The sequence below is a fragment of the Prionailurus viverrinus genome, chromosome F1, assembly GCF_022837055.1.
Source record: "Prionailurus viverrinus isolate Anna chromosome F1, UM_Priviv_1.0, whole genome shotgun sequence".
NCBI classification, from domain to species: domain Eukaryota; kingdom Metazoa; phylum Chordata; class Mammalia; order Carnivora; family Felidae; genus Prionailurus; species Prionailurus viverrinus.
The window spans coordinates 2,972,045-2,996,684 of record NC_062577.1 but is presented as its reverse complement, the minus strand read 5'-3'; the positions used below and the strand labels follow the sequence as shown (position 1 = coordinate 2,996,684).

The 24,640-nt window shown below is 36.5% G+C and overlaps 1 protein-coding gene across 5 annotated transcripts in view; it reads left to right on the top strand.

Moving 5' to 3' along the window:
• Positions 1-24,640, top strand: part of CATSPERE (catsper channel auxiliary subunit epsilon) — a 201,574-nt gene that overhangs the window by 85,464 nt on the left and 91,470 nt on the right. For 3 of the 5 annotated variants that reach the window (XM_047841280.1, XM_047841279.1, XM_047841278.1), the window contains exon 8: positions 22,587-22,693. The exons of 1 other annotated variant lie outside the window; for it this stretch is intronic. In XM_047841280.1, the coding sequence (XP_047697236.1) occupies positions 22,587-22,693 (107 nt within the window). Of the gene's footprint in view, positions 1-22,586; positions 22,694-24,640 lie in introns of those variants that run through there. One more of the 5 variants, XM_047841282.1, reaches the window with a different exon arrangement.

Below are 24,640 nucleotides of genomic sequence, written 5' to 3'. Positions count from 1 at the left end.
TTTAATAGTTTCCAGTTTTAGTCACTGTTCAAGATTTTTTTTCTAATAGTGACTTATTGCTATCAATATTTGTTTATAGATCCATTTTCTTCCTATTAATTTCTTGTGGCACATCACTCTGAAAGTAACCATAAGTTTTAAACTTTTTTAATAAAAAATATTTTGTTGTGAGAACTCTTGGAAGGAGGGGCCAAGATAGCAGAGCAGTATGGAAGTTCTCTGCTTCTCTTGTCCCTGAAATGCAGCTAGATCAGCATCGAACCATTTTGCACCCCTAGAAAATTGACCTGAGGATTAACACAACAATCTGCATAACTTGAGCCATGGAACTCAGCAGGTACACAGTGTGGAGAGGTGAACTAGGGGAGACAGAAGCCACAGAGGGTAGGGAGTGGTATTTGCAGAGAGAGGACAGAGAAAGGGGGGGAGAGTACAGGAAAAACACTCCCCCCAAAAGTAGCTGGAGAGAAAAAGAGTGGAAGTACCCACAGTTGCCTGAATAAGAAAGAGAGAAAGGAGAAAGGAGAGGGCTTCAATATCATTAGGACTGTATAAACAGGGCTGAGCAGTATTGGAAATTCCACCGCCCAATACCTGGCGGTGCTCTGGTGGGCAGGGCAAATCCCCAGGAGCTGGCATTGAGGTCCAAGGGGTCTACAGGCCACATGGGGAGAAGCAGTTCCCCTGCTACCCTGCTAGGAGGGCACTTGGTAGAAGCTGTAAGGCTTTTCCATAGGCAAAGTTTCCAGCGGACCCCAGAAAACACAATTGCTGGTATTGGAACAAAAATACCAGGGTGTAGTGAAACCTGACTCATGTTGTGTGTTGTGATTTACCATAATCCCTGAAATACTGCCCCTATGAGATCAAACGAACTTATTCTGGGGCAAGCCAGCATCCAGTCACAACCTCTGAGCCTCTACAGCAATGTGATCCCAGGAACGTTCCTGGGGCAAGCTGGCATCTGGCCATTGCTCTGTGAGACCCTCCCCCAGAGGGTCAGAGTGGGTCCAAGCTGCAGGGCCCTCAGAAAGTGAGGGGTTTGGAGACAGAGCCCCATCTGAGATAAAATTTGGGAGGGACCTGAGACCTGGAAGTTTCATAGCTTGGACTTGAACAGTGTAGAAGCAGGAAGTAAAAGGAAGCCAGAGACAAAGGAGGGGTGCTTGATTGCCGGTGGGGTAGAGTACAGAGTTCTGATGCTAGAGACTGGGAAGCTAAGCTGGGTGATGCCATTTTCACCTCTCCCATGCATGTGCACACACCCGTACATGCACCACAACAATCCACCCCAGTAAGCTAAGCAGCACCACCTAGTAGAGAAAAGAAACTTTACACCAAGCTCCATCCAACTGCACCAACCAAGCCCTAGAGGACAACCACAAGTCTCTGCCTGTGTAGTGTATGAAGTATAAAGTACTTCAAAGTATGACTTCTGGGGGAAACTGGATGTAATTTCATTCAGATTGCATTCTGATCGCTGGTCCACCTATTCAGATTTGTTGTTGGTTTTGTGTTTTCTATTTTTTTTTTTAAATTTTAATGGTTATTTATTTTCGAGAGAGAGAGAGACAGAGTGTGAACAGGGGAGGGGCACAGATAGAGGGAGACACAATAAACTGAAGCGGACTCCAGGCTCTGAGCTGTCAGCACAGAGCCTGATGTGGGGCTCAGACTCATGAACTGCAAGATCATGACCTGAGCCCAAGTCAGACACAACCAACTGAGCCACGCAGGTGCCTCTCTTTTCTTTTTTTTCTTATTCTTGGATACAAAAAGAGTATCCATTTTATATAAATTTTTATATTTTTTACATAATTTAAAAAATTTTACTGTATAACTTTTTTTGGAAATTTATTTTTTATTCTATTTTACCTTCTCCAATTCATTTTATTGTACTTTATTGTATACATTTTTCTTAATTTTAAACGTTTTCTTACTTTTTTCTTTTTCTATTCTTTTGTTCCCTTTTTTTCCCTATTCAATCAAGCTTCTTTCAACAACCAGACCAAAACATATCTAAGATCTATCTTCCTTTATTTGATCTTTTTGTGTTGTTTTTAACCTTTTTAATTTGATTTTTTTAATGTTATATTTTATTTTTTTAATTTACATCCAAATTAGTTAGAATATACTGAAGCAATGATTTCAGTAGATTCCTTAATGCCCCTTACCCATTTAGCCCATCCCCCCTCCCACAATCCCTCCAGCAATCCTCAGTTTGTTCTCCATATTTATGAGTCTCTTTTGTTTTGTCCCCCTCCCTGTTTTTATATTATTTTTGTTTCCTTTCCCTTATGTTCATCTGTTTCGTCTCTTAAAGTCCTCATATGAATGAAGTCATATGATTTTTGTCTTTCTCTGACTGACTAATTTCACTTAGCATAATACCCCCCAGTTCCAGCCACATAGTTGCAAATGGCAAGATTTCAATTTTTTGATTGCCGAGTAATACTCCATTGTATATACACCACATCTTCTTTATCCATTCATCCATCGATGGACATTTGGGCTCTTTCCATACTTTGGCTATTGTTGATAGTGCTGCTATAAACATGGGGGTGCATGTGTCCCTTCGAAACAGCACACCTTATCCCTTGGATAAATGCCTAGTAGTGCAATTGCTGGGTCATAGGGTAGTTCTATTTTTAGTTTTTTGAGGAACCTCCATACTGTTTTCCAGAGTGGCTGCACCAGCTTGCATTCCCACCAACAATGCAAAAGAGATCCTCTTTCTCTGCATCCTCGCCAACATCTGTTGTTGCCTGAGTTGTTAATGTTAGCCATTCTGACAGGTTCGTGAGGTGGCACCTCATTGTGGTTTTGATTTGTATTTCCCTGATGATGAATGATATTGAGCATTTTTTCATGTGTCAGTTGGCCATCTGGATGTCTTCTTTGGAGAAGTGTCTATTCAAGTCTTTTGCCCATTTCTTCACTGGATTATTTGTTTTTTGGGTGTTGAGTTGATAAGTTCTTTGTAGATTTTGGATACTAAGCCTTTATCTGATATGTCCTTTGCAAATATCTTCCCCCATTCTGTCAGTTGCCTTTTAGTTTTGCTGATTGTTTCTTTCACTGTGCAGAAGCCTTTTATTTTGATGAGGTCCCAGTAGTTCATTTTTGCTTTTGTTTCCCTTGCCTCCAGAGACTTGTTGAGTAAGAAATTGCTGCGGGCAAGATCAAAGAGGTTTTTGCCTGCTTTGTCCTCGAGGATTTTGATGGCTTCCTGTCTTACATTGAGGTCTTTCATCCACTTTGAGTTTATTTTTGTGTATGGTGTAAGAAAGTGGTCCAGGTTCATTCTTCTGCATGTCACTGTCCAGTTTTCCCAGCACCAGTTGCTGAAGAGACTGTCTTTATTCCATTGGATATTCTTTCCTGCTTTGTCAAAGATAGTTGGCCGTACATTTGTGGATCCATTTCTGGGTTCTCTGTTCTATTCCCTTGATCTGAGTGTCTGTTCTTCTGCCAGTACCATACTGTCTTGATGATTACAGCTTTGTAGTATAGCTTGAAGTCTGGGATTGTGATGCCTCCTGCTTTGGTTTTCTTTTTCAAGATTGCTTTTACTATTAGGGGTCTTTTCTGGTTCCATACAAATTGTAGGATTATTTGTTCTAGCTCTGTGAAGAATGCTGGTGTTACTTTGATAGTATTGCATTGAATATGTAGATTGCTTTGGGTAGTATCAACATTTTAACAATATTTGTTCTTCTTATCCAAGAACATGAAATCTTTTTCCATTTCTTTGTGTCTTCTTCAATTTCTTTCATCAGCTTTCTATAGTTTTCAATGTATAGATTTTTCACCTCTTTGGTTAGATTTATTCCTATGTATTTTATGGGTTTTGGTGCAACTGTAAATGGGATCAATTCCTTGATTTCTCTTTCTGTTGCTTCATTGTTGGTGTATAGGAATGCAACCGATTTCTGTGCGTTGATTTTATATCCTACAACTTTGCTGAATTCATGAATCAGTTCTAGCAGTTTCTTGGTGGAATCTTTTGGGTTTTTCATATAGAGTATCATGTCATCTGCAAAGAGTGAAAGTTTGACCTCCTCCTGGCCAATTTGGATGCCTTTTATTTCTTTGTGTTTTCTGATTGCAGAGGCTAAGACTTCCAATACTATGTTGAATAACAGTGGCAAGAGTGGACATCCCTGTCTTGTTCCTGACCTTAGGGGGAAACTCTCAGTGTTTCCATTGAGGATGATATTAGCGTTGGGTCACTCATATATGGCTTTTGTCATCTCGAAGTATGATCCTTCTATCCCTACTTTCTTCAGGGTTTTTATCAAGAAAGGATGCTGTATTTTGTCAAATGCTTTCTCTGCATCTATTGAAAGGATCATATGGTTCTTGTCCTTTCTTTTATTGATGTGGTGAATCACGTTAATTGTTTTGCAGATATTGAACCAGCCCTGCATCCCAGGTATAAATCCCACTTGGTCGTGGTGAATAATTTTTTTAATATATTGTTGGAGCTGGTTGGTTACTATCTTACTGAGGATTTTTGCATCCATGTTCATCAGAGAAATTGGTCCATAGTTCTCCTTTTTAGTGGGGTCTCTGTCTGGTTTTGGAATCAGGGTAATGCTGGCTTCATAGAAAGAGTTTGGAAGTTTTCCTTCCATTTCTATTTTCTGGAGCAGTTTCAAGAGAATAGGTGTTAACTCTTCCTTAAATGTTTGGTAGAATTCCCCCTGGAAAGCCATCTGGCCCTGGACTGTTGTTTTTTGGGAGATTTTTGATTACTAGTTCGATTTCCTTACTGGTTATGGGTCTGTTCAAATTTTCTATTTCTTCCTGTTTCAGTTTTGGTAGTGTGTCTGTTTCTAGGAATTTGTCCATTTCTTCCAGATTGCCCATTTTGTTGGCATATAATTGCTCATAATATTCTCTTATTATTGTTTTTATTTCTGTTGCGTTGGTTGTGATTTCTCCTCTTTCATTCTTGATTTTACTTATTTGGGTCCTTTCCTTTTTCTTCTTAATCAAACTGGCTAGTGGCTTATCAATTTTGTTAATTCTTTCAAAGAACCAGCTTCTGGTTTCATTAATCTGTTCTGTTTTTTTAGTTCTGATAGCATTAATTTCTGCTTTAATCTTTATTATTTCCTGTCTTCTGCTGGTTTTGGGTTTTATTTGCTGTTCTTTTTCCAGCTCCTTAAGGCATAAGGTTAGGTTGTGTATCTGAGATCTTTCTTCCTTCTTTAGGAAGGCCTGGATTGCTATATACTTTCCTCTTATGACCGCCTTTGCTGCGTCCCAGAGGTTTTGGGTTGTGGTGCTATCATTTTCATTGATTTCCATATACTTTTTAATTTCTGCTCTAACTGCTTGGTTAGCCCATTCATTCTTTAGTAGGATGTTCTTCAGTCTCCCAAGTATTTGTTACCTTTCCAAATTTTTTCTTGTGGTTGATTTCGAGTTTCATAGCATTGTGGTCTGAAACTATGCACGGTATGATCTCGATCTTTTTGTACTTACTTAGGGCTGATTTGTGTCCCAGTATGTGGTCTATTCTGGAGAACATTCCATGTGCACTGGAGAAGAATGTATATCCTGCTTCTTTAGGATGAGATGTTCTGAATATATCTGTTAAGTCCATCTGGTCCAATGTGTCATTCAAGCCATTGTTTCCTTGTTGATATTTTGATTAGATGATCTGTCCTTTGCTGTGAGTGGGATGTTGAAGTCTCCTACTATTATGGTATTACTATCAATGAGTTTCTTGATGTTTGTATTAATTGATTTATATATTTGGGTGCTTCCACATTTGGCACATAAATGTTTACAATTGTTAGGTCTTCTTGGTCTATAGGCCTCTTGATTATGATATCTTCTGTATCTCTTGATACAGTCTTTATTTTAAAGTCTAGATTGTCTGATATAAGTATAGCTACTCCAGCTTTCTTTTGTTGACCATTAGCATGATAGATGGTTCTCCATCCCCTTATTTTCAATCTGTAGGTGTCTTTAGGTCTAAAGTGGGTCTCTTGTAAACAGCATATAGATGGGTCTTGTTTTCTTATCCATTCTGTTACCTTATGTCTTTTGATTGGAGCATTGAGTCCATTGATGTTTAGAGTGAGTACTGAAAGATATGACTTTATTGCCATTATGATGCTTGTAGAGTTGGAGTTTTGGTGGTGTTCTCTGGTGCTTTCTAATGTTTTGTTGCTTTTGATATATATGTGATATATATATACATGATATATATATGTGATATGATATATGTGATATATATATATATGATACACACACACACACACACACACACACACATATACACACATACATACATATACATATTTTCATCTTTTGTCCCCTCAGAGAGTCCCCCTTAATATTTCTTGCAGGGCTGGTTTAGTGGTCACAAACTCCTTTAATTTTTGTTTGTTTGTCTGGGAAACTTTTTATCTCTCCTTCTATTTTGAATGACAGCCTTGCTGGATAAAGAATTCTTGGCTGCATATTTTTCTGATTCAGCACACTGAATATATCCTGCCACCCCTTTCTGGCCTGCCGGATTTCTGTGGATAGGTCTGCTACAAGCCTGATCTGTCTTCCCTTGTAGGTTAGGGACTTTTTTTTCCCTGGCTACTTTCATGATTCTTTCCTTGCCTGAGTATTTTGTGAATTTGACTATGATATGCCTTGTTGATGGTCAGTTTTTGTTGAATCTAATGGGAGTACTCTGTGCTTCCTGGATTTTGATGTCTGTGTCTTTCCCCAGGTTAGGAAAGTTTTCCACTATGATTTGCTCACATAACCCTTCTACCCCTATTTCTCTATCTTCCTCCTCTGGGACCCCTATGATTCTGATGTTGTTCCTTTTTTGAGTCACTGATTTTTTTAATTCTTAAATCATGCTCTTTTGCCTTAATCTCCCTCTTTTTCTCTGCTTCATTATTCTCTATAAGTTTGTCCTCTATATCGCTGATTCTCTGTTCTGTCTCGTCCATCCTTGCTGCCGCTGCATCCATCCATGATTGCAGCTCAGTTATAGCATTTTTAATTTCATTCTGGATATTTTTTACTTCTTTTATGTCTGCAGAAAGAGATTCCAATCTATTTTCAACTCCAGCTAGTATTCTTATTATCGTGATTCTAAATTCTGGTTCAGACATCTTGCTTGTGTCTGTGTTGGTTAAATCCCTGGCTGGCATTTCTTCGTGCTCTTTCTTTTGGGGTGAATTCCTTCATTTTGTCATTTTGAAGGGAGAAAAGGAATTAATGAGGTAGAAAAATTGCAATTAAAAAAATTAAAATTAAAAAAATATTAAAATTAAAAATTAAAAACACACCCACACACAAATCGAACAGATGATACTAGATCCTAGGTGTGTTTTGGTCTGGGTGTAGAAAGTGGTTTGACAGAATAGAGAAACAAACAAACAAAAACAAACAAACAAACAAAAAAGGCGGGGGGAGAGAAAAAAATGGAAATCATTTGAGAATTTGAAAAAATCAATATACTAAAGTAGACTAAAATACACAAAAGTAGAGAATATAGTAGAAAAAATTATAGAAAGATATTTTAATAAAAATTAAAAACAAATATGAATTTTTTCATTTTCTGTATTTAAGAAAAAAGAAAAGAAATGAAAAAGAGAAAAAATATTAAAAAAAGAAAAAAGGAAAAGACAAAAAAAGGAATCATTTGAAAATTTGAAAAAGTGAATACACTGTAGTAGACTAAAATAAAATAATGGGAGTAAGATAGAATATGAAAAAATTTACATAAAAGCAAAAACTGTAGTAATAAAAATTAAATAAAAATATTTTTAAAAGAAATTGAAAGTGAAAATGAAGTTTTTCTCTTTCTGCATTCAAGAAAAAGAAAAGAAATGAAAAAGAAAAAAGAAAAAGAAAAAAGGAAATTGTTTGAAAATTTGAAAAGGTGAGTACACTGAAGTAGACTAAAATCAAATGATGGAAGTAAAGTAGAATTTGAAAAAATTTACACAAAAGTAAAAAATATAGTAATAAAAATTAAAGACAGATATTTTTAATAAAAATTGAAAATAAAAATGAGTCTTTTCTCTTTCTATATTCAAGAAAAAGAAAAGAATTATAAAAGAGAAAAAGGAGAAAGAGAGAAAAAAAACTGAATAGATGAACCTGCTAACTGATTGAAGTAGGACTGAAATTGCTTTGTTTTCCCCTAGAGGTCAGTCCATGTAGCTCTTTATAGTCCATAGCTTAAGCCGGTGGTGAGGTTTGTGTTCTTGAAGAGCAAAGTTGGCCCAGTTGGGCAGGGCTCAGTGTAACAGCTCCGCTCTCCCCTAGATGGCGCTGCTAGCCTACTGGGATGGATTGTTGTGGTGCTTGTTGGTGCACATGGCACATGCGCAGGAGTGGTGAAAAATGGCGCTGCCCAGCCACCCAGTCTGTTCTCCCGCATCAGCAGTCGTGCGTCAGTCCTCTGTCTTCAGCTCTTGTCCACTCCCCACTTTTTCACTCTCCGTGACCAGGCCCAGGCAGTACCTCTCTCCCAAGTTTTGTCTCAGATGTGGCTGTTTTCCCCGGCCCCTTACTTCTGAAGGACTGCGGCTTTGACCCACTCTGCCCCTCTGCGGGAGGGTCTCATCGAGTGGTGGCCTAATGAGCAATGGCTGAATGTTGGCTGCACCCACAAACACCGGCTGGATCCTGCTGTTGCCGGTGCCCTAAGACTGCAGCTAGGTGCCAGCCCGACCCCCCAAAAATTTGCAAGACAGTGTAGCCTCAGCATTTCAGGGACCGTGGAAAATCGCAATACACATCTGACACCAGGCTTCACCCTCAACAACCTTGCCCCCGCACCTGTGAATGTGGCTGCCTTCCGGGGTCTGCTGGGACCAGGTGACTTCAACAGTCTCTACCAAATATCCTTCCATCAATGGAACCGCTTTTCCCCATGTGGCCCGAGAACCTCCCGGACCCCACTCTGTTCCTGGGCATTCACCTTTCCCACCAGAGCACCGCCAGGTATCGAGCTGCGGAGTTGCAGCCTTTGCACTCCCCTAGTTTACAGTCTTAATGGAATTTAAACCCTCTCCTTTCTCCCTTTTTAGTTTAGTCCCTGCGACTGTTTCCAATTTTTTACTTTCTCTCCAGCTGCTTTTGGGGAGGGGTGCTTTTCCCGTATGCTCCCCTCCTCCCCAGTCTCCATCCTCTCTCCACCCACAAAAGCAGTTCCCTACGTTTCAGGGCTTCTTGCTCCCCAAGTTCAGCTCTTCGTGTCACATACCTGCTGAATTCTGTGGTTCAGGTTGTGCAGATTGTTGTGTTAATCTTCCAATTGGTTTTCTAGGTGTGTAGGATGGTTTAGTGTTGGTCTGGCTGTATTTCACGGACGTGAGACACACAAAAAGCTTCCATGCTGTTCTGCCATCTTGGCTTCTCCCCCAGATTGTCTCTTTTATTTTCTTTTATTAATTCTTTTTCTCCCTCCAAAATGACAAAATGAAGGGATTCACCCCAAAAGAAAGAACAGGAAGAAATGACAGCCAGGGACTTAATCAACACAGATATAAGCAAGATGTCTGAACTATAATTTAGAATCATGATAATAAGAACACTAGCTTGGGTTGAAAAAAAACATATAATCCCTTTCTGAGGAAATAAAAGAGGTAAAATCAAGTGAGGACTAAATTAAAAACGCTATAACTGAGATGCAATCTTGAATTGATGCCATTGATGAAGCAAAGCAACAAATCAGTGATACAGAAGCCAAAATTATGGAGAATAATGAAGCAGAAAAAGAGAGAGAAACTAAGGCAAAAGAGCACAATATAAGAATTAGAGAGGGGTGCCTGGGTGGCGCAGTCGGTTAAGCGTCCGACTTCAGCCAGGTCACGATCTCGCAGTCCGTGAGTTCGAGCCCCGCGTCAGGCTCTGGGCTGTGTCTCCCCGATTCTGTGTCTCCCTCTCTCTCTGCCCCTCCCCCGTTCATGCTCTGTCTCTCTCTGTCCCAAAAATAAATAAACGTTGAAAAAAAAATTAAAAAAAAAAAAGAATTAGAGAACTCAGTGGCTCACTGAAAAGGAATGACATCCAAATCATAGGAGTCCCAGAAGATGAAGAGAGAGAAAAAGGGATAGAAGGTTTACGTGAGCAAATCATAGCAGAAAACTTTCCTAACCTGGGGAAAGACACAGACATCAAAATCCAAGAAACAGAGAACTCCCATTAGATTCAACAAAAACCAACCATCAACAAGGCATATAATAGTCAAATTCACAAAATGCACAGACAAGGAAATAATTTTGAAAGCAGCAAGGGAAAAAAGTCCTTAACCTACAAGGGAAGACAGATCAGGTTAGCAGCATACCTACCCTCAGAAACTTTACAGTCCATAAAGGAATGACAGGATATATTCAACATGCTGAATCAGAAAGATATGCAGACAAGACTTCTTTATCCAGCAAGGCTGTCATTCAAAATAGAAGAAATAAAGAGTTTTCAGACAAACAAAAACTAAAGGAGTCATGACCACTAAACCAGCCCTGAAAGAATGTCTAAGGGGGACTCTCTGAGGGGAGAAAAGACGAAACAAAACAAAAAAGACCAAAATCAACAAAGACTAGAAAGGACCAAAGAACACCACCAGAAACTCCAACTTTACACAATTGCCAACACAATGGCAGTAAGTTCATATCTTTCAGTACTCATTCTAAATATCAATAGACTAAGTGCTCCAATCAAGACATATGGTATCAGAATGGATAAGAAAATGACATCCATGTGTATGCTTTTATAAGAGACTATTTTAGACCTTAAGTCACCTTCAGACTGAAAGTGAGGGGATGGAGAACCATCTAACATGCTAATGGTCACGAAAAGAAAGCTGGAGTAGCCATATGTATATCAGACAATCTAGATTTTAAAATAAATATTGTAACAAGAGACAAAGAAGGGCATTCTATCATGATTAAGGGGTCTGTACACCAAGAAGATCTAACAATTGTAAACATTTATGCCCCAATATGAAAGCACCCAAATATATAAATCAATTAACCACAAACATACAGAAACTCATTGATAATAATACCATCATAGTAGGGGACTTCAACACACCTCGTAGAGCAATGGACAGATCATGTAAGCAGAAAATCAACAAGGAAGCCATGGGTTTGAATGACACACTGGACCGGATGGACTTAACAGATATATTCGGAACATTTCATCTTAAAGCAGCAGAATATACATTCTTCTCAAGTGCACACTGAACATCCTCCAGAATAGATCACATACTGGGTCAAAAATCAGCCCTCAACAGTTCAAAAAGATCGAAATCATACCATGCATATTTTCAGACCACAATACTATGAAATTCAAAATCAACCACAAGAAAAAATTTGGGAAGACCACAAATACTTGGAGATTAAAGAACATCCTATTAAAGAATGAGTAGGTTAATCAAGAAATTAAAGAGGAAAGTAAAAAGTATATGGAAGCCAATGAAAATAACACGACAGCCCAAAACCTCTGGGATGCAGCAAAGGCAGTCATAAAAAGGAAGTATATAGCGATACAAGCCTTCCTTAAGAAGGAAGAGAGGTCTCAGATACACAACCTAACCTTACACCTAAAGAAGCTGGAAAAAGAACAGCAAATAAAACCCAAAACCAGCAGAAGACAGGAAATAATAATGAATAGAGCAGAAATCAGTGCTATCGAAATAAAAAAAACAGAACAGATCAATGAAGCCAGGAACTGGTTCTTTGAAAGAATTAACAAAATTGATAAATCCCTAGACAGTTTGATCAAAACAAAAAAAAAAGGGAAGGACCCAAGTAAGTAAAATAAAAAATGAAAAAGGAGAGATAACAACCAACACTGCAGAAATACAAACAATAGTAAGAGAATATTATGAGCAATTATATGCCAATAAATTTGGCAATCTGGAAGAAATGGACAAATTGCTAGAAACATATAAACTACCAAAACTGAAATAGGAAGAAATAGAGAATTCAAACAGACCAATAACTAGCAAAGAAATTGAATTAGTAATCAAAAACCTCCCAAAAAACAAGAGACCAGGACTGGATGGCTTTCCAGGGGAATTTTACCAAACATTTAAAGAGTTAACTCCTACTCTTGTGAAGTTATTCCAAAAAATATAAATGGAAGGAAAACTTCCAAACTCATTCTATGAGGCCTTGATCCCAAAACCAGACAACAACTCCACTAAAACGGAGAACTATAGACCAATTTCCTGATGAACATGGATGCAAAAATTCTCAACAAGATACTAGCCAACTGGATCCAACAATGCATTAAAAGAATTATTCACCATGATCAACTGGGATTTATACCTGGGATGCAGGGCTGGTTCAATATCTGCAAAACAATCAATGTGACACATCACATTAATAAAAGAAAGGACAAGAACCACATGATCCTCTCAATAGATGCAGAGAAAGCATTTGACAAAATACAGCATCCTTTCTTGACAAAAACCCTCAAGAAAGTAAGGATAGAAGGATCATACCTCAAGATCATGAAAGCCATATATGAAGGACCCACCACTAATATCATCCTCAATGGGGAAAAACTGAGGGCTATCCCCTTAAGGTCAGGAACACGATAGGGATGTCCACTCTCACCACTGTTATTCAACATAGTATTGGAAGTCCTAGCCTCAGCAATCAAACAACACAAAGAAATTAAAGGCATCCAAATCAGCAAGGAGGAAGTCAAACTTTCACTCTTCGCAGATGACACAATACTCTATATGGAAAACCCAAAATATTTCACCAAAAAACTGCTAGAACTGATTAATGAATTCAGCAAAGTCACAGGATATAAAATCAATGCGAGAAATCGGTTGCATTTTTATACACCAATAATGAAACAGCAGAAAGGGGAATCAAGGAATCTATCCCATTTACAATTGCACCAAAAACCATAAAATACCTAGGAATAAACCTAACCAAAGAGGTGAAAATCCTATACACTGAAAACTATAGGAACTTATGAAAGAAACTGAAGAAGACACACACAAAAAAAGGAAAAATATTCCATGCTCATGGACTGGAAGAACAAATATTGTTAAAATGTTGATACTACCCAAAGCAATCTACATAGTCAATACAATCCCTATCAAAATAATAGAACACACAATCCTAAAATTTATATGGAACCACAAAAGACCCTGAATAGCCAATGCAATCCTGAAAAAGAAAACCAAAGCTGGAGGCATCAGAATTCCAAACTTCAAGATGTACTACAAAGCTGTAATCATCAAGACAGTATGGTACTGGATCAATGGAACAAAATAGAAAACCCAGAAGTGGACCTACAAACATCTGGCCAACTAATCTTTGACAAAGCAGGAAAGAATACCCAATGGAATAAAGACGGTTTCTTCAGCAAATGCTGTTGGGAAAACTGGACAGCAATATGCAGAAGAATGAACCTGGTCCACTTTCTTACACCATACACAATAATAAACTCAAAATGGATGAAAGACGTAAACCTAAGACTGAAAGCCATCAAAATCCTAGAGGAGAAAGCAGGCAAAAACCTCTTTGACTATGGCTGTAGCAAATTCTTACTCAACACATCTCCAGATGTTTCCAGAGGCAAGGGAAACAAAAGCAAAAATGAGCTATTGGGACCTCAAATAAAAAGCTTCTGCATGACAAAGGAAACAATCAGCAAAACTAAAAGGCAACCAAAGGAATGGGAGAAGTTTGCAAATGATATACCAGATAAAGGGCTAGTATCCCAAATCTATAAAGAACTTACCAAACTCAACACCCAAAAAACAAATAATCCAGTGAAGAAATGGGCAAAAGACATGAATAGACACTTCTCCAAAGAAGACATCCAGATGGCTAACAGACACATGAGAAAATGCTTAACATTACTCATCATCAGAGAAATACAAATCAAAACCACAATGAGATACCACCTCACACCTGTCAGAATGGCTAACATTAACAACTCAGGCAACAACAGATGTTGGCGTGGATGTGGAGAAAGAGGAACCCTTTTGCGTTGCTGGTGGGAATGCAAATTAGTGCAGCCACTCTGGAAAATAGTATGGAGGTTCTTCAAAAAATTAAAAATAGAACTACCTTACAACCCAGCAATTGCACTACTATGTATTTATACAAAGAATACAGGTGTGTTGTTTTAAATGGGCACATACACCCCAATGTTTATAGCACTGCTATCGACAATGGCCAACGTATGAGAAGATCCCAAATGTCCATTGACAAATGAATGGATAAAGAAGATGTGGTTTAGGGGCACCTGGGTGGCTCAGTCAGTTGAGCGTCTGACTTCGGCTCAGGTCATGATCTCACAGCTCGTGAGTTCAAGTACTGCGTTGGGCTCTGTGCTGATGGCTCAGAGCCTGAAGCCTGCTTCGGATTCTGTGTCTCCCTCTCTCTCTGCCCCTCTGCAGCTCACACTCTGTCTCTCTCTCTTTCAAAAATAATAAAATATTTCAATATAATAGTAATACACACACACACACACACACACACACACACACACACACAATGGAGTAATACTCGGCAATCAAAAAGAATGAAATCTTTCCATTTGCAACTCCGTGGATGGAACTAGAGTATATTATCCTAAGCAAAATTAGTCAGTCAGAGAAAGACAAATATATGACTTCACTCACATGTGGAATTTAAGATACAAAGCAGATGAGCATAAGGGAAGGGAAGCAAAAATAATATAAAAACTGGGAGGGGGACAAAACATAAACTCTTAAATATAGAGAACAAACTGAGGGTTGCTGGAGGGATTGTGGGTGGAGGGATGGGCTAAATGGGCAAGGGGCATTAAAGAGGACACTTGGTGAGATGAGCACTGGGTGTTCTATGTAGGGGAAAATCACTGGATTCTACTCCTGAAATCATTATTGCACCATATGCTAACTAACTTGGATGTAAATTAAAAAAAAAAAACTCTTAAAAAAATATTTTGTTGTTATTTAGAATTCAGTGCTGTTTTCTGAAGTTGAGATAGTTGATCAAGATTTTCTAATTATACATAACTAAATACATATCTAATACTTTATACATTATAATGTATAATGTAATCTAATACTTTATACATTATAATGTATAATGTAATCTAATACTTTATACATTATAATGTATTTAATTATAAAAATTAAATAAATTAATATGAATTTATATTTATAAATATAAATATAAAAGTGAATAAATCTAATTAAATATATATTGAAATGCTTTAATAAACATGTATGTAGAATTTATATGAATTGCCATCTTAGGTGTTTTTTCAGCATCTTTTACCTTCAGAGGTGAAATTTCTTAGGAACTTCTATGTATTAAGAAAAAATATCCAAAACTTAGAAATAAGGCAGAAAGATGACTGCATGTTCTTTCAGTGTCATATTAGGGCACTATCTAACAGCCCACTCCAGGATCCCTTAACTATTTAAAGGAAAGTACTTTTTAAACAAATTATGTAAAATATACATACACATTTATCATTTTAGTAACTATTTTAAGTGTACAGTTTAGTGGCATTAAGTACATTCCTATGGTTGTGCTTCCATCTCTAAGAATTTGACAACTCTAAATACTTTATATAAGTGGAATCATATAGCATTTGGTTTTTTTGTGACTGATTACTTCACTTAGCATGATATAGTCGAGGTTCATCCATGTTGTAGCGTGTGTCAGAATTTTTCTTCTTTTTAAGGCTAAATAATATTCCATTGTACACACAGCAAAGGAAACAACAAAACTAAAAGGCAATCTACTGAATGGAAGAAGATATTTGCAAATGACATATCTAATAAAGGGTTAGTATCAAAATATATTTTTAAAAAAACTTAGGCAACTCAACACAAATAAAAAACAAATAATCCAACTAAAAAAATGGGTAGAAGACATAAACAGACATTTCTCCAAAGAAGAAAGACAGATTGCCCTCAGACCCATGAAAAGATGCTCAAGATCACTCATCATAGGGAAATGAAAATCAAAAGCACCATGAGATATCACCTCACATCAGTCAGAATGGCCAAAATAAAAAACACAAGAAACAACAAGTTTTGGTTACTGTGGAGAAAAAGAAACACTTGTACACTATTGGCAGGAATGCAGATTGGTACAGCCACTGTGGAAGACAATATGGAGGTTCCTCAAAAAATTAAAAATAGAAATACCCTATGATCCAGCAATCTCACTACTGGGTATTTGCCCAGAGAATACAAAAACAGTAATCCAAAGGAATATATGCATCCCCATGTTTACTAATGGGATGTATACATCTCATATCTTCCTTATGCATTCATCAGTTGATGGACGTTTATGTTGTTTCCATAATTTGGCTATTGTAAATAATGATGCAGTAAACATAGGAATATATATATATATATATATATATATATATATATATATAAAATGTATATATGACTATTATATGTGAATATTGCTCAGCCATAAAAAGAATGAAATCTTGCCATTTGCAGTGACAATGGATGTCCCACTTGTTTAATTTTGATTTTGTTTTTGTGCTATATCATATCACAAAAAAAGTCAATGCCAAGACCCACATCAAGAAAATTGTTTCCTATGTTTTCTTCTAGGAGTTTTATAATTTCAGATCTTACATTTAATATTTTAATCAATTCTGAGTTAATTTTTGTGAGTAGTGTAAGATCGGGGTCTAGTGTCATTCTTTTACTAATGAATATTCAATTTTCCCCAGCACCATTTATTGAAGAGACTGTCTTTTCTCCACTAAGTGTTCTCAGCTCCTTTGTCAAGTACTACTTGATTGCATATGCTTGGGTTTATTTCTGGACTTTCAATTCTGTTCCAGTGATCTGTCTGTTTTTTATGCCACTGCCATACTGTTTTGATTACTATAGCTTTATAACATATTTTGAAATCAGGAAGTGTGATGCCTCCTGCTTTATTCTTCTTTCTCAGGATTAACTTGGCTATTCAGAATCTTTTTTGGTTCCATATAAATTTTAGCATTCTTCTTTCTACCTCTACAGAAAAATGTCATTGAACTCTCGATAAGGATTACACTGAATCTATAGATGGCTTTTGGTAATATAGACATTTTAACCATATTAATTCTTCTAATCCATGAACACAGAAATACCTTTTCATTTATTTGTGTCTTCTTCAGTTTCTCTCATCAATGTTTTGTAATTTCAGAGTACTAATCCTTCACCTCCTTGGTTAATTTTATTCCTAAGCATTTCATTGTTTTGATACTATTGTAAATGAGATCATTTTATTTATTTCTTTTAAGGCAATTTATTATTGGTATATAGAAATACTACTGATTTTGTATTTTAATTTTGTATCCTGCAACTTTAATAACTTGATTAGATCTAATAAGGTTTGTTTGTTTGTTTGTTTGTTTGTTTTGGTGGTATTTTAGGATTTTCTATATACAACATCATATCATCAGCTAACAGACACAATTTTACATTTTCCTTTCCAATTCTGATGCCTTTTTTTTTCTTGCCTGATTTCTCTGGTTAGGACTTCCAGTACTATGTTGAATAAGAGTGGTGAGGATAGAAACCCTTGTCTTGTTCCTGATATTAGAGGAAAAGCTGAGTATGATGTTAGCTGTGCTGTGGTCTTGTCATATATTGCCTTTGTTATGTATCTTCTATATGTAATTTGTAGAAGAGTTTTATCATAAATGAGTGTTTTATCATAAATGTTTTTTCTGCGTCTACTGAGATAATCATATGATTTTTGTCTTTCATTCTATTAATGTGATGTAACTCATTTATTGATTTGCATATGTTGAACTATCCTTGTTTTCCAGGGTTAAATCCCACTTGATCATTATGTATGATCTTTTTAATATGCTATTGAATTTGCTAGTATGTTATTGAGAATTGTTTGCATCTATATTCATCAGGGATATTGGGCTATAATTTTTTCTTCTGGTAGTGTCCTTTTCTGGCTTTGTAAAATGAGTTTGGGACCATTCCCTTCTCTTTGATTTTTTGGAAGACTTTAAGAAGGACAGGTATTACGTCTTCTTAAAGTTTATCAGTAAAGCCTTTATTTTTAATAACAGTCACCTTTCAGGTTTGACCAGTAAACCCTGGGATGGTGGATGACAGAGTACTCCAGACTCCTGAATCAGAGAAAGGAGAGGGCAAGGGGGCCAAGCACTCTAGTGGCAATGGCCCCAAGCAAAGCTCTTCTCCAAGCAAAGTTTTTATTGAGAATCTTATTAGTACATTTCAAGAGGTACAGGGGAAAGGAATATGTAGTTTCAAAAGCAGGAACAAAGCATACTAAAAAATTATCAGGGGAACAGTACAATCAGGGCAGTGACGTGCAGACAGGCAAAGGGAACATGACGGGGCAGTATATATGTCATAGGAAGGGGGTTGTTTTAATACTTTAGATTAAGCATTTACAGAGTGGAGAAACATGTTGATCCACAGGCAAGGTCAGGCTGCCTTCAGCCTTGAAGTTTCAAAGGAGACCCAGTTTTGCTGGTCTCTTTGCTGCTTCTCAACCAGCCATTTCCCAGACTGCAAACACTCCTTACTTACATCTTAGCCAGGCAAGCTCTATGAACTTCCAAGGTCATCCTAATGGGTGTGAGGTTATATCTCACCATGGTTTTGATTTGCATTTCCCTAATGATTAATGATGTCGAGTATCTTTTCACATGCCTATTGGCTATTTGTATAATTTTCTCTGGATAAATGCTATTCAAGTCCTTTGCCTGTTTTTTAACTGTTTTTGTTGTTGTTGAGTTTTAGACATTCACTATATATTCTGTATATTAATCCCTTGTATGTGATATGCAAGTAGTTTCTTCCATTCTATGTGTTGCCATTTTACTCTATTGATAGTGTCTTTTGATGCAAAAAGTCTTAAATTTCAAAGACTTCCAATTTGTCTATTTTTCCTTTAGTTGCCTGTGCCTTTGGAGTCATACCCAAGAAATCAATGCCAAATCCAATGTCATGAAGGTTTCTGTCTGTTTTCTTCTAAGAATTTTATAGTTTCAGCTTTTATGTTTAAAGAATGCACTATTGATATGCATAACAACTTGAATGATGCTGAGTTAAAAAGCTGATTTCAAGTGTTGTGTATTGTATGATTCCATTTATAGAATATTGTTTTAATGTTTATTTATTTATTTTGGGAGAGAGAGATCACAATCAAGGAAAAGGGGCAGAGAGAGAGAGATAATCCCAATCAGGCTCCATGCTGTCAGCAAAGAGCCCAATGTGGGGCTCAATCCCACAAACCATGAGATGGTGACCTGAGCTGAAATCAAGAATTGGATGCTTAACCAACTGAGCCACCCATGTGCCCCCTTTGATAGCAGCACTTTCAACAGTAGCCAAATTATGGAAAGAGCCTAAATGCCCATCAACTGATGAGTGGATAAAGAAATTGTGGTTTATATATACAATGGAATACTACTTGGCAATGAGAAGGAATGAAATATGGCCTTTTGTAGCAATGTGGATGGAACTGGAGAGTGTTATGCTAAGTGAAATAAGTCATATAGAGAAAGACAGATACCATATGTTTTCACTCTTCTGTGGATCCTGAGAAACTTAACAGAAGACCATGGGAGAGGGGAAGGGGAAAAAAAAAGTAAGAGAGGGAGGGAGTCAAACCATAAGAGACTGTTAAAAACTGAGAATAAACTGAGGGTTGATGGGGGGTGGGAGGGAGGGGAAAGTGGGTGATGGGCATTGAGGAGGACACCTGTTGGGATGAACACTGGGTGTTGTATGGAAAACAGTTTGACAATAAATTTCATATTAAAAAATAAATAAATAAAGACAATGTTGTTCCAGAATCAAAAAAAAAAAAAAAGGAGAAGAAGAAGATTTTAGAGGTGACAAAACTGTGATCATTGAAAACAGGTAAGTGATTGCCAAAAGTCAGAGTTAACAGGCAGTTATGACTCTTAAGAGTTAACATGATGGGGTTTCTTCTTTGTAATGGAACAGTTCTACCATCTATATTTTATAACAGTTCTATATTGTGGTGACTGTTACATAAATCTAGACATGTGATAAAATTTCACAGAACTATATAAAAAAAAGAGCACCTGTAAAACAGAATGGAGAAATCTTAATAAGATTCATACCTGAGTGAATAGTGCTGCCTCCTCAATTTCCTGGGTTTTGACAATGCACTAAGATTATATAAAGCTATTGTCATTGGGGAAAGCTAACTCCTTGTGAGTCAAACTATTTCAAAATAAAATAGTTATATTTATATTTTAAAATTTCTTTAACATTTGCCCATTGTACTAAAAGTAAAATCCAAACTATTTTCCAAACCTACGATGCTTAGCATGATGTGGCCTCTGCCTATCTTTTATCTAACCTTTTCCTGCACTATTTTCTCTCTTACTACTTTCTAGCCATTATCTCTCTTTCAATTCCTCAACCATAATAATTCCTCTCCCACCTCAGAGCCTCTGTGACTCCTGTTCATTCCATCTGGAGCACTCCACTCACAGCTACATTGCGAAAGAACTATATTCTCTTCTAGCTTGTGAGATTTTTTTTCTATTTTATTCATTCAACAAACACTTACAAACACAGGTTTAGGAGGCAGAAACCTCAAGGCATCATCAGTGCAGTTTTAGACACATTGGTTTGAAGTGTTTGCAAGACAAGCAAAATCATTGTTAAAAATCTAGTCAGGTACATTGATACTGAACTAGATACAAAATTTGGGATCTGGGCCATAGAATTTGAGCATTTTTATGGAAACTGAATGATACTTGAAGCCATGCGATTGAATAAGATTCCCCAGGAAGAGAATGTACTATGAGAAGGGTACTGGGAGGAAGAGAATCTGGGACCAAGATCAGGGGATCTCCAACAGCAAGGAGCGAATGGTAACATGGAAGCCGAGTAAGAGAGTGTTTCCAAGGGGAGACTAGTCAATAGTCCAATGTGTCAAATGCTGCTGAAAACTCAGATGAGATAAACAAAAAGTATGTTAAGTTTCAAAACGTGTAAAACCATATACTGATGTTATAACTAGAAAAATACTTTTAAAAACAATAATGCAAAGTTTGACATCACCATAGTGAAGTTTGTTCTGTCATAGATTCCTAATAGTAAAGTGAACTGGCACGGTCCTTTTAGAAATCGTTTCAAGAATATGCATCAAGAATGTTTAAAGGATTCATAGCTTGTGATCCAGTAATCCCATTTCCCAGAATCTCATCAAAAGAAATAGTCCTAACTGAAAAAACTGTACATCTGGTGATATCCATGGCAATAATATTTATAATAGTGAAAGAATAAAGTTACCTAAATGTCCAATAGGGGAGTGTTAAATCAATGCTGATAATCACTTAATTGAGTATCATGCTATCATTAAAAATGATGTTTATATAGACTTCCAGTTAAATAACATGGATACATAACAGTAGCCTTCATTTGGTAAATTCTAAGAAATATAATAAATGTGTTTTTATATATTTATAATTTCTATATGTTAATTTTTGCCATATTTATAAAAGTATCTTTAATGACCATGAATTATATCCTCTTAATGAAAAAACCTGTTTTTAAGCTTGTTTGCAGGATTGTCTTAATTTTTCTTAGCCTATCCTTTTTTCTATTATTTTTTGTATAGGTCACTTATTATATTTTATTCCTATCTTATTCTTTGCTACATTTATTCCCTTCCTTTCCTTTGCAGTTATATTAAAGACAGTTGTATTGTATTTAAAATTCTGAATAGTGAATATAATTTTCTGGAGTGAAACTTAAAATATCCATTATTATTTACCACGCAAACCTATATTTCTCTATCAAAATCAGTGAATGTGTATGCTTCGGAGGCCCTTACCTGACCACGTTCACTCTCAAAATTAGGTTAAATCCTATTAGATAATCCCATATGAATACACCCTGATGCTCATCATAGCAATCTCAAAGGCTCCTTTGTTGGTGGCTGACATTTCTAGGAAATTAACTGGAGCATTACTGGAGGATTAGGGCAGAAGGAAGCCATGGAATTTTGGACTGGCTGTCATTATCTGATATTTTATTCTAGGCATTCCCCATAATGAAACCATTGCCTCTATTCCAAAAATACCTATTAGGAAAAATTCCAGGAAGTTCAACTTCTCTTTCAATCTCATTAGAAAAAGAAGCAGCAAGTCAGATCTATTGTTATACTAAGAGACGTTTTGTTAAAGCCTCCAGACGTCATTTGAAACCTACCTTGAAAGAGGGTGTTGTTTTGAAGTCAGATTCGTATAGAAATAATTCTAACAGATTAGTTTAGAAACTCCATTATGCATGTCATTAAAGTTAAGACATAATGTATTTAAAGGTTCCCATAATCTCAATTCATTCAAGAATCTGATTATGTATATTATTTTCAACATGGTGGAAAGGGTATTATAACTTCTTTTTAATTCATAAAGTTCAATGGGAGAAGAAGCATTATGATAGAAAAAACCTGATCTTGAAAATGTGGTAAATCTATAAATATAAATAGTGTCTTAGCTAAAATAACAAATTCAGTACATCATGATATAATTTCAGAATAATTTTGTCTATGAAAAGTAAAAAGAGGAATTTTTTTGTTGTTTTACAGAATTCCATAATACTTAGCAAACAGTTGGCCACTTTGGGACAGAAGCCTACCATATTTACAAGTCTGCAGAAAAAGATTTATTTTCCAGAGAGTAAAATGAAGAATGGGTATTTAATTTTAAAACTTTGAAATTAAAGCATTAATTTTAATTTAATTTGTTTTAAAACTTCATACATAAATTTTGTTTTAAATTTTGTAAAGTAACTACCAGAAATTTAAAGTAAACGAAATTCTAAATATCTAGTGAAATTTCATGGAATAATCTTATGTGTAATTGCCAAGTAGCTTCTTTCATGATACACACAAAAAATTGCGATAATCAGAACTGGTTACCAACTTAGAAAATGCCAGTCACACTTCTTGATTATAGTTTTATAATTTCATATTAATAGCTAAACTTTAGTCCAAGTTTAGCCTTGGATGTTGGCAAATCCTGTCAGTATCTCAAAACGTTTCCTGGCAATTCAGAAAAGCGAACCACCGTGGTTTAACTGATGCCAAAATCATTACCACCATCAGTACACATACACACAACAAATTCTACCTGAGGGATAAAATCTGTTACAGTTAAAGTTATTTAGTAGGTGACCATGGGGTTTAGACAGCCTTTCTTAGTCTATTACCACTAGGCACAGGGCAAGGTGCTTATAACTAAAACATACAATTCCTGCCCTCAATGACCTTACGTTGGTTGGGGAGACAAGGAAGCAAATAGACATTATGATAGAGGTGAACCTAGGAGAAATGGAACAGAGGGTGCACAAAGGAAGGTTTGAATAAAAGGGAATCAAGGAGGACTTTCCTAAAGAGGTGAAATCTGCATTATTGAAAAGAAATAAAAGTTAGTCAATTCGGGGAACATTCCAGAGAGGCAACACATACAAGGGCCTTTGAGCAGAGACCCGAGAAAGCAGAAAGCAATGCATTTCAGACGATGCAAAGAAGTTGAGTTCGTGAGTAAAGGGTGACATTCAGAGAAGATATTTTTTAAACATCATAATAATCTGGGGCTAAAATTCCTGCTCATTTTGTAAAACTTTGAAAGTTAGGAGAAACCGTCATTATAAAACCTACCAAAGCCTTGTCTGATATAGCTGGCAGGTAGGAAGTTATAGGTACCGTTTGTTTCCTTCCTACTGTGAACAGCTCTATGGAGCTTCATCTATCACATGATTCACCCTTTTAAAGTGTGCAGTTCAATGGTTTTTAGTATATCTACGGAGTTGTGCAACTATCACCACTGCTTAATTCTAGGACACCTTTATCAACTCAAAAAGAAACCCTATTCCCTCCTCCTCCCAGTCCTTGGTACTATTAACCTATTTTCTGTCTATGATTTGCCTATTTTGGCTATTTCATGTCAAGAATCCTGCAATATATAGTCTTTTGCGACTGGCTTCTTTCAGTTAGCATAACGTTCTCAGGGTTCATCCATGTTGTCGCATGTATCAGTATTCCATTCCTAAAAAGGAACAAAATTTGCCAAATATTACTCCATTCTATGGATATATCAACTTTTTAAAACATTCGTTCTTCAGTTGATGGAGATTTGAGGGTTTTTTTTTCCACTTTAGAGCTATTATGAATAATGCTGCTGTGAACATTTACTTATAAGTCTTTGTGTAGACCTAATGTTTTTATTTCTCCTGAGTGTGTGCCTAGGATCGAAATTGTGAGTCATATGGTATCTAATTTCAGAGAAATTACTTTGTATAATTTCAGTTTTCTTATATGTATTGAGGATTGTTTTATGGTCTAACGTACAGTCTGTCCTGGGGAATTTTCTATGTCCATTTGTGAAGAATGTATGGTCCACTATTGTTGGGTGGGCTGTTCTGTAGACGTCTGTTAGGTCTGTTGATATATAGGGTTGTTTAGGTGTTCAATTTCTTTGTTGGTAGTCTGCTAGTTGTTGTATCCATTATTTAAGGTGGTATATCAAAGTCTCCGATTATTTCCCCCTTCATTCTGTCAGTTTTTACTTCATGTGTTTTGGGTCTCTGTTGTCAGATGACAACATATATGTTTATAATTATTATACTTTCCTGATAGAA